Source organism: Pyxicephalus adspersus, chromosome Z, assembly GCF_032062135.1.
Source record: "Pyxicephalus adspersus chromosome Z, UCB_Pads_2.0, whole genome shotgun sequence".
NCBI classification, from domain to species: Eukaryota; Metazoa; Chordata; class Amphibia; order Anura; family Pyxicephalidae; genus Pyxicephalus; species Pyxicephalus adspersus.
In genome coordinates, this window is record NC_092871.1 from 11,970,009 (window position 1) to 11,985,116 (window position 15,108).

At 41.5% G+C, this 15,108-nt stretch overlaps 1 protein-coding gene across 2 annotated transcripts in view; it reads left to right on the forward strand.

Annotated features, from left to right (window-relative positions):
- DDAH2 (DDAH family member 2, ADMA-independent) overlaps positions 1-15,108 on the forward strand; it is a 20,484-nt gene continuing 5,376 nt past the window's right edge. Inside the window, exons 1-6 of one of the 2 annotated variants that reach the window (XM_072429719.1) lie at positions 1-156; positions 7,340-7,794; positions 11,132-11,231; positions 12,932-13,005; positions 13,719-13,838; positions 14,786-14,929. In XM_072429719.1, the coding sequence (XP_072285820.1) occupies positions 7,531-7,794; positions 11,132-11,231; positions 12,932-13,005; positions 13,719-13,838; positions 14,786-14,929 (702 nt within the window). In that variant the 5' untranslated portion in view covers positions 1-156; positions 7,340-7,530. Of the gene's footprint in view, positions 157-4,031; positions 4,148-7,339; positions 7,795-11,131; positions 11,232-12,931; positions 13,006-13,718; positions 13,839-14,785; positions 14,930-15,108 lie in introns of those variants that run through there. The other variant, XM_072429718.1, reaches the window with a different exon arrangement.

Consider the following 15,108-nt stretch of genomic DNA (forward strand, 5'->3'; position numbering starts at 1 on the left):
ACACTGAAATCTGTGTGCCAGATTGTCTATGATTAACAAAAACTTGGCAATAGGAGGTTAAGGTTAGCAGCCCCTCCCTAAAGACAGCCCAAGATTGGGGTTATAGGATAATCAGCCAGCATTTTCTTTTCCTGTGCAGATCTGTGCATAGATCAGGTAATTATGTTCTGTGTTGTATGTTAGGGTGCATGATGCCTGTTTTTTCAGCATGGATTTTACATGCTCATAATTTAACATATTAAAAAAAACATCTTTCTTTACCAGTCATACAACGTGTGTGCAGTAATCTAAATTCAGAGGGGTGTTTGCCAACCTTGTGGTCAACTGCTCCTGGGCACCTATGTTCAAACGCTAGCTGTCCAGGAGCGTTCACATGTGTATGTCAATAGATGCGGTTGGAGTGGCAGAATGCACTAGGACACTGCATGAAACTTCTCAAAAACTGCACCGCAATGCAATCAACTGCCTGGTTCAACTTGTTTCAGTTTGTTTCATGATAATGATAATATCACAATATCATCATGATAATCAAGATGATGAGGTAGCTAAGGACTGGTTGAAAGGGGTGATCCACAGTTGTCAATAACAGTCCGTATATATATAAATCAGATTTACCAAACTGCTTGGGGAAAGCAAACTTTTAGTCCTGAAAATCTCTTTGCCCTGAATCATCTTCTAGACCTCGCCCTAAGTAAAGCAGCTTTTAGGGAGGAAGGAAAGTTGGATCATAACAGGAACAGCCTGAATTTCAGCTGTGTACAAGCACATCATTTGAAGGTCTAACAAAGTTTAACATAAACCCTAATTGAATGATATTCTTGTTTTTGCTGTTTTTCTATGTTTTATTGCATCTCAGTTCTGCTGAACCCTTGCATTTCCTTTATGACCACTACCTGTTTCAGAGACTTGCATTTTTTTGGTGTTTTTCTAGGCAGGTTTCCTGAGGTGACAACAGCAGACCATGCCTGAGTAATGGACGTTAAACTTCTTCTTTCAGTCTGCAATGGCAGCCTGTGTGACAATGTAACACAACACGGAAGGGCTAATGGTGAAGGCCAATCTGGACTTACCAAAATTGTTGTGTTGTGGTTCATAAACGCAAGCAGAACAATCCCACAACAGACTATATGTGTGCTGTTCACTGGCAACTACTGTAGGGTGTTCTGGAGAACCATTCAAAATAATTGCACTGCAACACCCCATGCATTGACTCGCCTTACTACAACCCAATGGTCTGAATGGGCTCTTAAGCTACACAAGTTGCATGCAGTCATTGACTGCACAACTGTGTAATGTTGGCTCTTCTCCATTCATGGAGCTTTCTCTTCTGCGTTAAACAGAAGGCACTCTATGGGGCAATGCAGGCTCTATTGTGCACCCTGCATTTTATAAATAGGGTATGAAATCTGGGCTCCAGTGGAGTAGAACATATATAAATTGGCCTTTTTAGTGGTTAATATGATAATAGTGACATGATTAAGCTCATGAAGCTCTAGCTGTAAAATGAGATCCTGCAAGGGGTACACACCCTTCTGTTTAGGGAATTGAGGGCTGATGGCTACAAGTTAGTGATGCCAACTAAAGTTCTGGAATGTAATGTCATCACTTATATCTGGCAAACAGCCCAGCTGACCAGGTCAAAAACATTTGATTTATATCACTTAAAGTGGAGTTATACTTCTGCATTCCAAAATAGTGAGGAGGCAGGACAGATGAAATAATGTACTTACCTGCCAGTTTTCATCTTCTTTTCCAAGTACATGTGCATGCACAGCTCCGTGAAAGATGCTGGGATATGCTGGGTATCCTGGCACCCCCCCATGGGGATGCCAGGACTGAATGCATAGGAACTATGTCTTTTATGCCTGGCCAATCAAGATGGCTAAAGATCAGACACCCAGAAAAGGAGCAATGAAAGATGGCAGCGCCTGTGACAGAGCAGGTACAGGTGCGTATAAAAAGAATGCTACCAGGTAGGTAGGGTTATTTTATTGCAGAAGAGACATTGCCTGACCCTTCTGCAAAAATGACCCGCCTGATTGCTATTTTTTTACATTTAGTTTCCTTGAATGCTGTTGGCAATACTATACAACCTGCAGTGTGAAAATGTAATCTGATTGGCTTCTATTAGCAGCACCTATAGTTTTCACTTCTGGAACTAATATGTATAGGGACAGTTGTATTTTTATTACAGGCTCTTTATGACTAGCCTATGCTGCACCTAACCTGTGCTAGCAGCCGCAGAGTGAGACACTTGCTCTAATTGCAGTAATCTCTCTGCAGTGGTCAGTAGGGATGCCTGTAGGACTTCTACATAGAGATCACTGCTTCCACATAAGCAGCTGCAGAAAGAAAATAAACAGTAAGACATGGAACATCCTTTTTTTTTTTGATGCAAAGGAATGTATTCGCCTGAATTAAACTAAAGGTTCATCTAGGCTTTAAAGCTTTCTGTCCCGTATCCCTGTGCCAAGAAGGTCACAGATATACTGGCTGGGCAGGAAGTGGTTAATAATGAGTGTAGCACCTGACTGTGTTGGCAGTGGTTCCTGTATAATAGATGGTGGTGCCGTGCCAGGAAATTAAAGGCTTGTTGTTTTGAAGAATCTTCGTACAATGTGATCATATATAAACAGAGCCGTTGGCTGCCACTATGGCTCCCATTTTGGCAGGAGAGACCCTCTGCTTGGAAAAGTAGGTGTGATTTGTAGAACTATGGGTGGAACTAAATGTTGTAGGGTGGAGTATAAATCATGTCCCTGTACTCTGTGTATTAGAGGTCCAATATTATTATAACCTGAGTGGTCTCCACTGTCCTTTGTGTTAGGAAATGATTGCCCTAATCACCCTATTGTGTAATAGAGAATGTGGATTAGAAGGGAATCAAGTTCCCGTTTTTTGTGTATTAGGGGGGAGAATGTGTCCCTATGTGTTGGACATTAGGATGGGACCTGGTCCCCCTGTCCTGTGTATTCGGAACTGAATGCCACTGTCCCCCTTTTCACGTAATTAAAATAAATTGTGGATTAGGAGGGCACCTAGTCCTCCATTCCTGTTTATTGGGAAATGAGTGCTGCAGCCCCTTATAAGAAGAAAGTTTTTTTTTTTTTAAGAGTTAAGAAGTACCCTTTTTTCTGTGTATTAGGAGGTATCCATGTCCTGCATCCCATGTCATCCTTCAACCTGTACATTAGGAGATATGCATCCCATGTCCTATAATTGGCTGGGGATCCTCTGTCCTGTGTATTGGGAGGTGAGCATCCATGTCCTGGATCCCAAGTCCAAGCATTGGCTGTGAATCATATGGACCCTCTGTTCTGTGTATTTGGAGGATGCATTCATGAACTGCATCCCATATCATAGACTGTCTGTCCTGTAAATTTGGATACAAGCATCAATATTTTGCATTCCATGTCCTAGGGTTAGCTCAGGACCCTCTGTCCTGTGTATTAGGATGTCCTGCATCCGATGTCCTAGGATTGGCTGGATACTCTCCATCCTGTGTATTAGGAAAGAGGCATCCCTAATATGCATCCCATGTCCTAGGATTGGCTGGGGATCCCCAGTCCTGTGTATTAGGAGGCAAGCATCCGTACCCTGCATGTCATGTCCTAGGATTGGCTGGATACTCTCCATCCTGTGCATTAGGAATGAAGCATCCATACCATGCATCCTATGTCCTATGATTGGCTGGTGACCCCTGGTCCTGTGTATTAGGAAGGCGAGCATCCATACCCTGCATCCCATGTCCTAGAATTGGCTGAGGACCCCACGGTCCTGTGTATTAGGAGGCGAGCATCCATACCATGCATCCCATGTCCTAGGATTGGCTGAGGACCCCCACGGTCCTCCCCACGGTCCTGTGTATTAGGAGGCGAGCATCCATACCATGCATCCCATGTCCTAGGATTGGCTGGGGACCCCCGGTCTGTGGATTTGCAGATTTTGTAGGAGGAGAGAGCATGGAGCTGCTGGAAGGTGGGAGGGATGGAAAGGGAGGGAAGAGATAATAGGGGGAGATGTAGAGAGGGGAGGGATAGGGGGGAGGCAGCAGGGACGGTTTGGACTGGATGACCCCCAGTGTTCTGCGGTTTGGGGACAAGGGACAAGGACTCATCACGTGCCTGGAACCTGTGCACCCTGTGCGGTGAGTGCATTGTGTTTCCCTAAGTCTGGGCCCTGCTCCTCTGCCTCGCCCTGCTGCCTTTCTGTCCTTCCTGCAGCAGCCTGACACATTCCTCCTGTCTGTGTGTCAGCATGTGAGCTCCTTCCAGACTGCATACTGGCATCATTGTGTCCCCTCCTGTATGTCTCTCCACCCTGTGTCACTGCAGGAGTCCAACAATCCCCCATCCCAAATATCTCACCCTCTGTCCCCTCTAGCCAAGATCTGCACACCAGGCCTTTTTGGGGGGAGCCCTAAACACCCTGGGAACCTATGGGGCCCTATGAGCAGATTGTAAGCTTTTCTGCCCAAACTTCTGATGTCATTGGCTTGCCATGGCAGTAATGTACAAAGCAATACATTGTAGTGAAGCTGTAAAAACCTAGGGTTAGAATAATAGCTTAACCCCCTCCTGCACTAGTAACATCCCATCATTACGGTCCTGATCCATCAGCTTTTAGGGGACTACAAATCCAAGCATTGCAGTGTGACATCTGGCTGGCAAATGCCAATATGAATGAGGAGAACCAGAAATCCCAGCATGTCTGGCTGGGTCTTTTAGTAGCCGAAATCATGGCAATGCCTAGCAGGAATGTGTATCTCTTCAGGTTCTGGGAATATTCAGTCTGTTCACATCAAGACATTGTGATTTTTTGTGATTGTGATTGGTCTATGGCGGTGCTAACCGTATACTATTTAATAGCAAATGCAAATTATTTAAAATGTCAGTAAAAAATATTTGAAGGGTAAGTAAACCCAGACTACAGACATTGGTTTTTCGTGCTCTTTTGCTCTGTTATGTCATTGAAAGCTCTCTGTAATATCTGCTCATTGATCCTACCAGAAATATAGTGAGCCTGCAGCTTCCCCTAGTGAACAGACAATTGTGCACTTAAATCTGTTGTCAAAATTCTTACTGTGATTTACAACAACATACTCCCAGTAATATCTGGACTCCTCCAAAGAAACATTGTTGCCACCATAGGTCAGAAACCTTGTGGGGAAAAAGATACAATATATTATTTTCCTTTTGGGGGGGGGGGGGGGGTAGAGGTTGTGACCCCGTTGAAAAGCTTTTTCTTTATTTTGTCCCATTGTCCCATGCAGCTGCTCTGCCTAAGCTGCCTGCTCAACCTTGTGCATGAAAACCTTAATAACACAATCACATGAAATTTTGTAGGAAATGCAGTTTTTTCAGCCTTAAAAAATAGATTAAGCATACAAACTTTTTAAAAAACCTCATTATAGATTTATGATTCTTATTATCCCTCATTATGTTTTCTATTGTCAAATCCTTACAAACGATGCATCAACAGACTAATCTGAACTCCCCATTACATTGCCTTAATGTTGTTTTCTCCTTTACCTCCCTGGGGAATGTACTTGCTTTTAGTACCAATTATTCATCTGCTGCGTTGTATGTCCAGATGTGCAGGAATAATGTCTGCCAATTGCTGACACTTCCACTGACCACACCAAGGACCTCATATGTAGAAAGGAATGACGAGGAAATGGTTTGGTTTGCCTTTTTTTTTCAAGGACATGATAGCTGGAATTTCACTGAAAACAGTGCATGGCTGTCCACAACTAACATTCAAGATTCCGCTTTTGATCTCAGCTTTTCAAAGATATAAAAATTTGGGGAATGGCACCAGACAAACTTTTAATGCCATGAGACCCCAAAAAAACACGGTAAAGGTGAGAGGTTCTTGTGCTATGGTTGACTTGCTTGTAAAGGTGAAGATTCTAGGGTTGTGGTCCTAATTTTATTACCTATTAAACCCTTACTCTGTGTTCTTCCCAGCCACCTGGCACTTTTCAGTAACTTTTCAGTTTTTGGGTGTTTACTGATAATTTAGGTCACAATACAGTGGCTGCCATCTGTTTACAATTTCTGCCCACCCAGCTTAAAAAAATTCTTTGTTGAACACTATTTAACCTTACGTGTGATCCATCCACAAACCCAGCCCAGTGATTTCTGTGCTGTCTTGGCTTCTCTCTTCTTTCCAGTACTGGAAAGTACTGGACTACTCTTCTGGAGTTCTTCATGACATCCCTGGATCTCACCTTACACTCTCTTGAGATCAGGTGATCCAATGTAAAAACATGAATGCCAATCTCACTGCACATGTAATATTAAGCACCTGTTTTTTTTTTTTTACATTAGAGGAAAGCCCCTTGTTTGATGATGCATGCTCAATATCAGTCATGCGCAGAAGGAGCGGCCCACAGCCTGGGATATGTGATGCAGGTATTCCAGGAGACTTCGGGTTTCCCTTTCAGCCTTTGTTGCAGCGGCAAAAAAGAAGGAAGGGGAGGGGTCCTCCTCAAATAAAGTTAATAAAAAACATATAGGATAGCCATCCTTTTATAATGTTAAAAATGTGCTTTAAATCACTAACCCATATTAAATTTGCTGCTAGAAAAGTCTAAACTCCTTCCATGAGTGCATGCTTGCATCAAATTGTGAAGCTAGGATATGTACAATAGCTTGCTTGCAGCAGCAGCTTCCATATATTTATTAGGAAAGGTCCACTTTGATACCACTATCATAAAATCCGGGCCAAGACTTTGGTTGGATGGGCATTCTTGTTACATAATCCTGATATTTCATTTTTTTAGAAAAATACGTCCAAACAGTCAGAGATAGGGTAATTGATGGACAATGGGAATACCTATTTTACCCTTTTGCAGCCAGCATTAAAGACTGCGCAGAGAAATCCAGTGTCAGCTGCACATGATTGCTCTGAGCACCCTCTTGGCAGTGGCAATGGCAAGCCAAGCTTGGAATGTGTTGGCAAGGTATCCATCATTGCTGCATGTGAGAACACAAGGGTATAACTGGGGAAGGCAGCTGTCACCCTATAAAAGGATGTGCATGGACCTTTATAGCAGGATCTCCAGATATTCTTTTATTAAAAGCTGACGTTAAAATGAAAAAAAATAAATTTACAAAGAAAGCTGTGTGGGATTCAGTGGCTGGGTTTAGATCAACTTTAAATGGCCTTGCTGAGAGCAAATGATACTTGCACTGAAAGGCCCAAACAACTGGAATAAATGCAAAGCCACTTGTGAAATCTACTTTGTTTCCTGTGAAAATGTTAATTTGTCAATGCTGAGTGTTTACATTGAATATGTATGTTGTTAGGATACTTGTCATTCTTTCTCCTGCAGGATGTGAAGCCAGGAAGGAAGCAGGAGACGGTGGGAGAGAGAGCGAGGAATCCATCCAGGGAGAAGACAAAAGGACAGACGGACAATAACAGAGGCGAAAATCCCCAGCAGGACAACATTGGGCAGCTACACGTGACAGTTCTACCTTTAAGTTGCCTTGTATATTCTACCAGTTTTCTAGAACTTTAAATATGATTGGCAAGTACACCCACGCAGTGGTCAGAGGGGTCCCTGCCTCACTGGCACAAGAGTCAGATGGACAAGTGGACCTGGCAAGGGCGCAGCGTGAGAGCGGGGTGTACTCCGGCATCCTCAGGCAGAAACTTGGCCTCCAAGTGATGGAATTGCCCGCCAATGATGATCTTCCACGGGGGCAGTTAATTGGCGACACAGCGGTTGTGATAGCAGATACAGCTTTGATCACCCGTCCAGCCATTCCTGCCAGGAGGAAAGAGGTGAGTTCAGTGTTTTGCCTCTGCTCATTCATACAACTATTTACCACTTCATAAATGCCAACGGCTTCAGGTGTCTGTGATCATGGCATTTCACTAAAAGTAACCCTTGCTTGTTTGTACAGATGCAAATGTTTGTGATCATCTTGGGGTGAAAAAAATCTATCGTAAATGCAGGTGTCAGAGGACGTTGTTTAGCAATCTTCTGTATTGGATTGTTAAACGATAGGCTGTTAATGATGGCTATGCTTACAATTGGGAAGCATGCATCCAGGCACATCCCCCTACTCTTCCCCCTCTTCATAGAACAGAAAACAGGCTGCTTAGCATTCGCTGCACAGTGCTCATTGTTTCTACCAATGGCAAACATAGCCTACAATGGCCCTCTGTCTACAAATGAACTGCCCCCCCCACCAAATTGTCTTGGGGTCCCTGTTGGGATATGCTACCCTTTTGCAACAGCACACTTGGCACCTGTCAGCTTGCGGTTCTAGACATGAAGAACATTCTTTTCCTTTCAATGACAAGGGTCATAAGGACACATGAAAGTGTTTATCTTCCCCAGCTGAGACACCAACCACAGTAAAACTTGATAGAAGTTCCAAGCCTTTCCTGTACTACACAAGAACATTTTTGATTCTGGCACTTTAAAGCTGACCTATATGTAAAAGAAAATAATGTTTCTGCAGCATTTGTCCAAAAACTTGTTATTAAGTAAAAAAACAACCACAAAAATCCTACTATTTAAAGCAGGGGCCCGCAAACTCCGGCCTTTAGACCAGATACGGCCTAGGCAGTACTCCGTTTTGGCCTAATCCCAGCCGGAAATAGTCGGCAACCCGCGGCTCCGGAGCCGCATGTGGGGCTAAGGGATTTCCGCAATGCATATGGGGGAGAAGGATTTCCTTTCTGGGGCGTTCCCTCTCCTCTGTATGCATTGCGGAAGAGAGGGATTTCCCTTTGAGGGCGTTACTGGTGGGGGCGGAGCCATAAGCGCGGGACTCGAGAGAGAGAGTCTGGCCTACTGTGCCTTCTTGACCTCCTAAAATGGCCTAGTAGCCAAAAAAGTTTGCTGACCCCTGATTTAAAGAAAATTGACAGAAGAACAAAATGCCAGCTGTTGCTCTTCTTTTTAATCATCATTTGTATGCATTGTTGTTGTATTTGCTGTCCCTTTTCCTTGTCTGTCACTTCAAAAGTATTGGGTCCAGAGTCAAGCAGATAGCCATTCCAAATGGAAGCCAGCAATGGCGGCGTATGCCTTTTTATATACAAGTTGTGCATTATAAGTGTACCCAAGGCATTGGTCATATGATCTTATTGGGGATATTTCCCCTTACTCCCTGTAAGAATGGGGAATTTCTCCAAGGAACACGCACATGCACAAAAGCACCATCGTTGTGTAGTGGATAATGATTAGAAATTCTGACAACTGTAGACTTTTCAAACTGGTTCCATTTGTATAGCAAGCATGTCTAAGTGCCTGCACTTTTTCAAGCCTAGAGCAGTTGCACAGTAAATGCCTGTAAAACGGGCATGGTGGACTCTGCACCACTCTTGAGTGTGATGAGCAACCTCACAGGTCAATAGGAAAATTGCCAGAAGGAAGGGGGCTGAAGTGTGGACTGAAGTGTGGACAAGATCAGGACCATCCATTCTAGCTTTGGCTTTATTGTTCCTAACAGAGCTCCTTAGGTTTTCAGAAAGCTCTGGAAATGAAACGGAGGTGCATACAATCTGCTGGAGATACTTGCTTTGTAGTCTGCAGCCTGCTTTTGTGACCTGTGTTGCCAGACTTTGAGCTAGATTTGATGGTATCAGTTTGTGACCATTGAGGGATTGTTCAGAATTATTTAACGGGTGCGACTTCCCTTCTTCTGGACTACAATTCATCTTCTTTAAAGAAGTTGTGCATTTTCATAGACTTGTATACAAATGAATAAAGTGCATAAAAGACCATAGGCACCTAAAAAGTACAATACATATGAACTGATTTTTTATCCAAGGACATCTTTGGGGGCAAACCCTCAAATGTGGCTATGACAATCTGTTAGCACGGTGCCAGTTTGTTTTCGGATATGATTGTAGTAGTGGAAAAGCTGTTGCTTGGCCAAGGGGAAGGAGGGGCGGTCTGGTGCTGCTCCAAAGCAGATTCCAGAGTTTTGTTTTTTTTTTGGTTCTTTCCTTTCTGGTAATGGAAATGTAATCAGTCATCACTTTCAGTTGTTTATCATCTTCTGGTTGGTTTGCTTGTTAACCACTTTTTAAACACTTTTTGTATGCATTTGGGTACTTATGAGGATGATGTATCCCTACAGTTACTGTGAAAGGCAACCGCAACAGTAGAAAATTTCCCCTATAGCAATTTTGGGTGTTTAATAGCTCTTCAGGGCAGAGTTCTCTCCACCTCCTGTGTCAGTGTCTGTATCTGTCTCTCATTTTCAACCCCTGTTTAATGTTACATGTTGGGGCTATATATATATATATTTTTAAACACCTATACCTTCTTCTTGTAACTATCTTGAAAAGAGCCTTATGGTTGTAATAGGCCACCTGGTGAGCAGTAACCTTATCACAATAGACCACCTGTATGAACAAACCCTTATGGTGAGAATTCTTTGCAGTCATTGGCCATGTTTTGCAATGATTTGCTAAGAAATTGTTGTCTTAGACTCAGATCTGCCCCTTTATTGACAGTTGATCTGCTGGCTGATGGGGTAATATTCCAGAAGAGGTAAAAAAGCACATATTTAGGATCAATAAGGCAAAAGCAGGATGATCCTTGCACTTCAGGTGCATGGATACAGCTTTCTCTCCAGCAAGAGAAATGGATACATCCCCAAATCTCATTCTGTATCACACTAGCGATCCCCGTACGTAGCATATCGCCAGCAACATGATCACTAAAGGGTGCACTCCTCCACTGATCCTTGCTTCTTAATCCCCTCTAACTTGCCATTGCGAGAACAATGACAATGTGACACCAGCAAAAGATCAATGACCTAGGACTGAGGGTTCTTGCTCCTGAAAATCCGGAAATGGCTCCATCCAACTGTGCATGAAATTTATAGAGTACTCAGTAATTTCAATTGATATTCATTTAGTTGCAGTAGAATAAACCTACAGCATACAGTACGTGTATAGGTACTGCTTGGCAGAATTCTGAATAATTATGGACAGGGACTAAATAATGAACATTTTAGAGCAGGGTTGTAAGCAAATATTATGTATTTGCAGAGGTAGATGGGACTGAAAGAGTGTGCACCAACACTACCTCACCCCTATGTTCTTTGGATTGCTACTCACTCCGCTCTCCTTTCTTCCTTTCTCTTCCTTTCAGACAGAAGGCCTGCAGAAGTTATTTGAGGAGCTGAAGTTCAGAGTATGTGAACTTACAGATGAAAATGCCACATTGGATGCCAGCGATATCCTCTTCACAGGTGGGTGAACACCAAAGAGAGCATTAAAATATATCTAAAGCCTCAACTATTTTTTGTGCCTGTTTCTCATTAGAAAAATTTCTCTTTACCTCCTGTAATAAGAGTCTGATTTAATGAAGGCTAGAGAAGATAGACTCTGGAACAGGGTATTATTTAGCAAATGTTTTCAATCCCTGAACAAATCCATTCCAGGTGTGTTGGATCACCCAGGTTCTCCCATATAATAGTCTTAGAGAGTTTTAAAATATCAGACTCAATCTCTTGTCACAACAATCCTCTCTTGGGGTAAGTGTTTGCAGGCATTGTTTAAAATCAGTTCATTAACCATGAACAACATTTGCATTTCAATAAGGTATGCATTTGCATTTAAATACCAGATACATTTACATTTGAATAACTATTAATATGTAAATGAACAACTGATGAGAAAATGCTGCATTTGACCTGCTTTGCCTGGGGTTTAAATGCACCTGAACAGGACATTATGAGATTGAGGAAAAACAGAGCAGGTTGAACGCAGCCCCTGAACTACCATGTGCTTTACCCAAATAAAGTAAATAGGATATTAATACCTGATTGATTCCTGAATTTAATGTGTTCCCAATGCATGTCAAATACAGAAGAACCGCACCACTGGAGACTTACCCTTAGGCAGTTTTTGTTGGAACTAGTGTCCTCATTGCAAAATTCCCACTATATGCACTCATATCAATAAGGAATATACCATGCTTTCAGTAGTGGTTTACAAATCAATGTGCATCTTCCCATAGTGAATGAGCTGACAGCTCTGTGTGTGCCTGCATGCTCTTGTAGGGCAGTGCCAGGATCCACCAAGAAAATGCCAAAAGGAGTGGGTGCAGGGTGAGCTAGAAAACCCTTCCTGATCAAAATCTATGGCAAATTCAAAGCCCCACTGGCAACTAAGGAAATTGTGTTTTGTTACTTCCACTTTGATTACAAGTGCTACATATAATCATAAAAGGTTATTATCTATCATATTTTTCACCTGAATTTGTATTCTTTAATGACAAAGTAATTCAGTGCACTGTGCTATATGTATTTATGACAGATGTTTCCCTAATAGCCAGTTATGCAAAATTTTTCCTCCATATACTCTGACTTTTTGCCTCAAGCCTTCTTCCTGCTCTGACGTGTTGGCTTTAATAAAAAAAAAAAGTAATTGTTTAGAGAAAATGTTCATACTGCATATGGAACTTGCTAACTTTCTGTGAGGCTGTCATACTTACCCTTGCTTTACTTTGATCAAGTCACTGATGCACAATGCTGCAGAACAGACCTACGCCATTTTTAGCAAAGCAGTGAACATCATTATGAGCTGCAGCATATGTGCATTCCATTCATGCATTGTGATGCCAATAAAAATAAATGGCAAAGCACTAAGCTGTGTTTTATTCCAATAAAATATGTTGTGGTAATGCTTATTACTCTAAATGTGGGTGTAAGTAAAGCCACATTGTTTTAGCCGTTTGCAATTTAAAGAGTATTCAACTTTTAGATGATACGAGTTCTTGATTAACGGCCTTTACCACTGTATCTACATTACATATTACAATCAGTATGCATTCATATTTGAAGCCAATATGTTTCTTTCTGTTTATGGTCACACTGATTCTGTTTGCAGCACTTTTGCTCTATGCTTTTCTATTTACTCACCTGCTATTTTGTTTGTTGTACTCCAGGATCAGAAATCTTTGTGGGATTGTCCAAATGGACGAATATTCGAGGAGCTGAGATGGTAGCAAAGACATACCAGGTATCATGCAATTTTCTACATTTATTTAACATAAATATGGTGTAAACTATGCAATATTTATGATCAGTTAGGCAAAAACTTTGTATCAATCACAACACTTTGCATCAATTTCATTTGCAATTGATTTTTGGGTTGCATAATAATCGAAATTTGAAATCGAGTTTTGTGTCACAGTCAATTGGAAATATTGGTGAAAATTGCCATTCTGGTTTAATATCCAGCAAGTGAATGGTACATAAAATGTTTCATTACAATGGTAATATCAAGCAAAAATAATCTGAAGATTTATTGCATAGCTTATACTTGGCAAAAGACCCCAATAGTACCCCCACTAGGATGGGAAAGGATGACAAGGCAAGTTCCCTGCTTTCTGAGCTATAAATTGTCATCATCTTCCCTGTCCAATGAGGAATGAGCCAGAAAACAGTAAGGCTGACCAAAAAATAACAGGATTATTATTCATAAACTATTCATATAGCACCAACATTAAATAGGGATGACATTCCATTCTGTGTTACAAATGCAAGTACAGGCTCATGTGTATTAGTCCTGCAGCATTACTTGCTCCAAATGCAGGTAAACTCTGCGTATCTACAAAAGCCCTTAGTCTTAATTTTTGCAAATCCCCCTGGCAGATAAAATCATATGTGTGTGTATATATTTCAGCTGATTTTTGTTTGTGGGTATATTACATTTAGATTTTTTTTCTCTAGGATTATGCAGTTTCTACTGTCCCAGTTTCTGGAGATTTACATCTAAAAAGTTTCTGTAGCATGGGTGGCCCAGATACCCTGGTTATTGGAAGCAGCGACTGTGCAAAAAAAGCTCTAAAGGTAAAATAATGAAGTGTGAAAGTTGTGTGGCACAAATGTATAGCCCTCATCTCCCCAAGTGAGGGAGCCAGAGTACTTTCAAAGTGTCAGTTCTTATCTGTGATTGGCCATGCTAATTTAGTTTTACTGATAGGGAGCTGCTGCCACATGTCTATGGCCAAACTTCCTGCAACAACTAAAATATTTTGACAGATTCAAGATAAAGGGATCTGACTTATTGCAGCTCTCCTGTAGAAGCTATTGAGCTGTGTTCTATTATTTTAAAATCTCTTTGAATAAGGAGACTTTAAAATAAATAGGTGTACTTTAAAGCTTGAGGAAAACCCCTTAAAAACTGTACAATAGAATAAACACATATCTTCCAAAGAGCCAACTGTATTCTTTGTTGCATTTTGTTGTGCTTTATATAATCCTTCCAGATCTTTGCATAATTTCCCTGTGAAACCTTTGTTCAGGAGCTTCCTGTAATACAGACCAGTCACTGCTGCTCTCTCTGCTTGTGCATGATAACTGGTCTTGTATCCTCCCCCTCCTGTGCTTTTTCTTCAGCCAGTCTGTAATAAGTGGGGCTGCTGAGTCCTTTCCACTGCTTTGCTCCCTGCAATGGTTATGTGCAGCAATGACTGCTGCTTTTATAAAGTAATATCTGGGTTTGCAAAGGCATTTGGTACACATAGAGTGGGTTTATATAATTGATGACTATGGAGGAATATACAGTATTTAAATGAAACATATTGTGTCTGGAGTTCAGCAAAGGGCTATTGTAATTATAAAAAAAGAAAAAAAAAATACTTATTATGTATTGTGAGGAAGCTCTTTCCCATAAATGTAAAAAATGCCCACAGTGGGATAGGTTGACATTTGATGTTACTTTGTACTGATACTACTTCCCTTACCTATATGCCTTATTATACCTATGTTGTCTTTAATAAATGTGTTTGTTGCAGGTGATGGAGCAGCTAACGGATCATCATTATGAAACACTGACTGTGCCAGATGATCCTGCTGCCAACTGCATCTATGCCCGTGTGGGACCTAAATCCAATGTATTGGTTCACCGTAGTGCTGAGGAATATCCCAACAGTGTCCAGGTGAGGCAGATTTACAGATTATACATACTGATCATAATACTGATGTAAAATATGCACACCTTTCCCTTATTACATTCAGAATCATTTGCCTATAGTTCTAAGGATGACCACACATTTGCTTGTAATTTTTTTTGAAGTTTCTATGACAATTCACCAAAACAAAACATGTTATTTTTTTT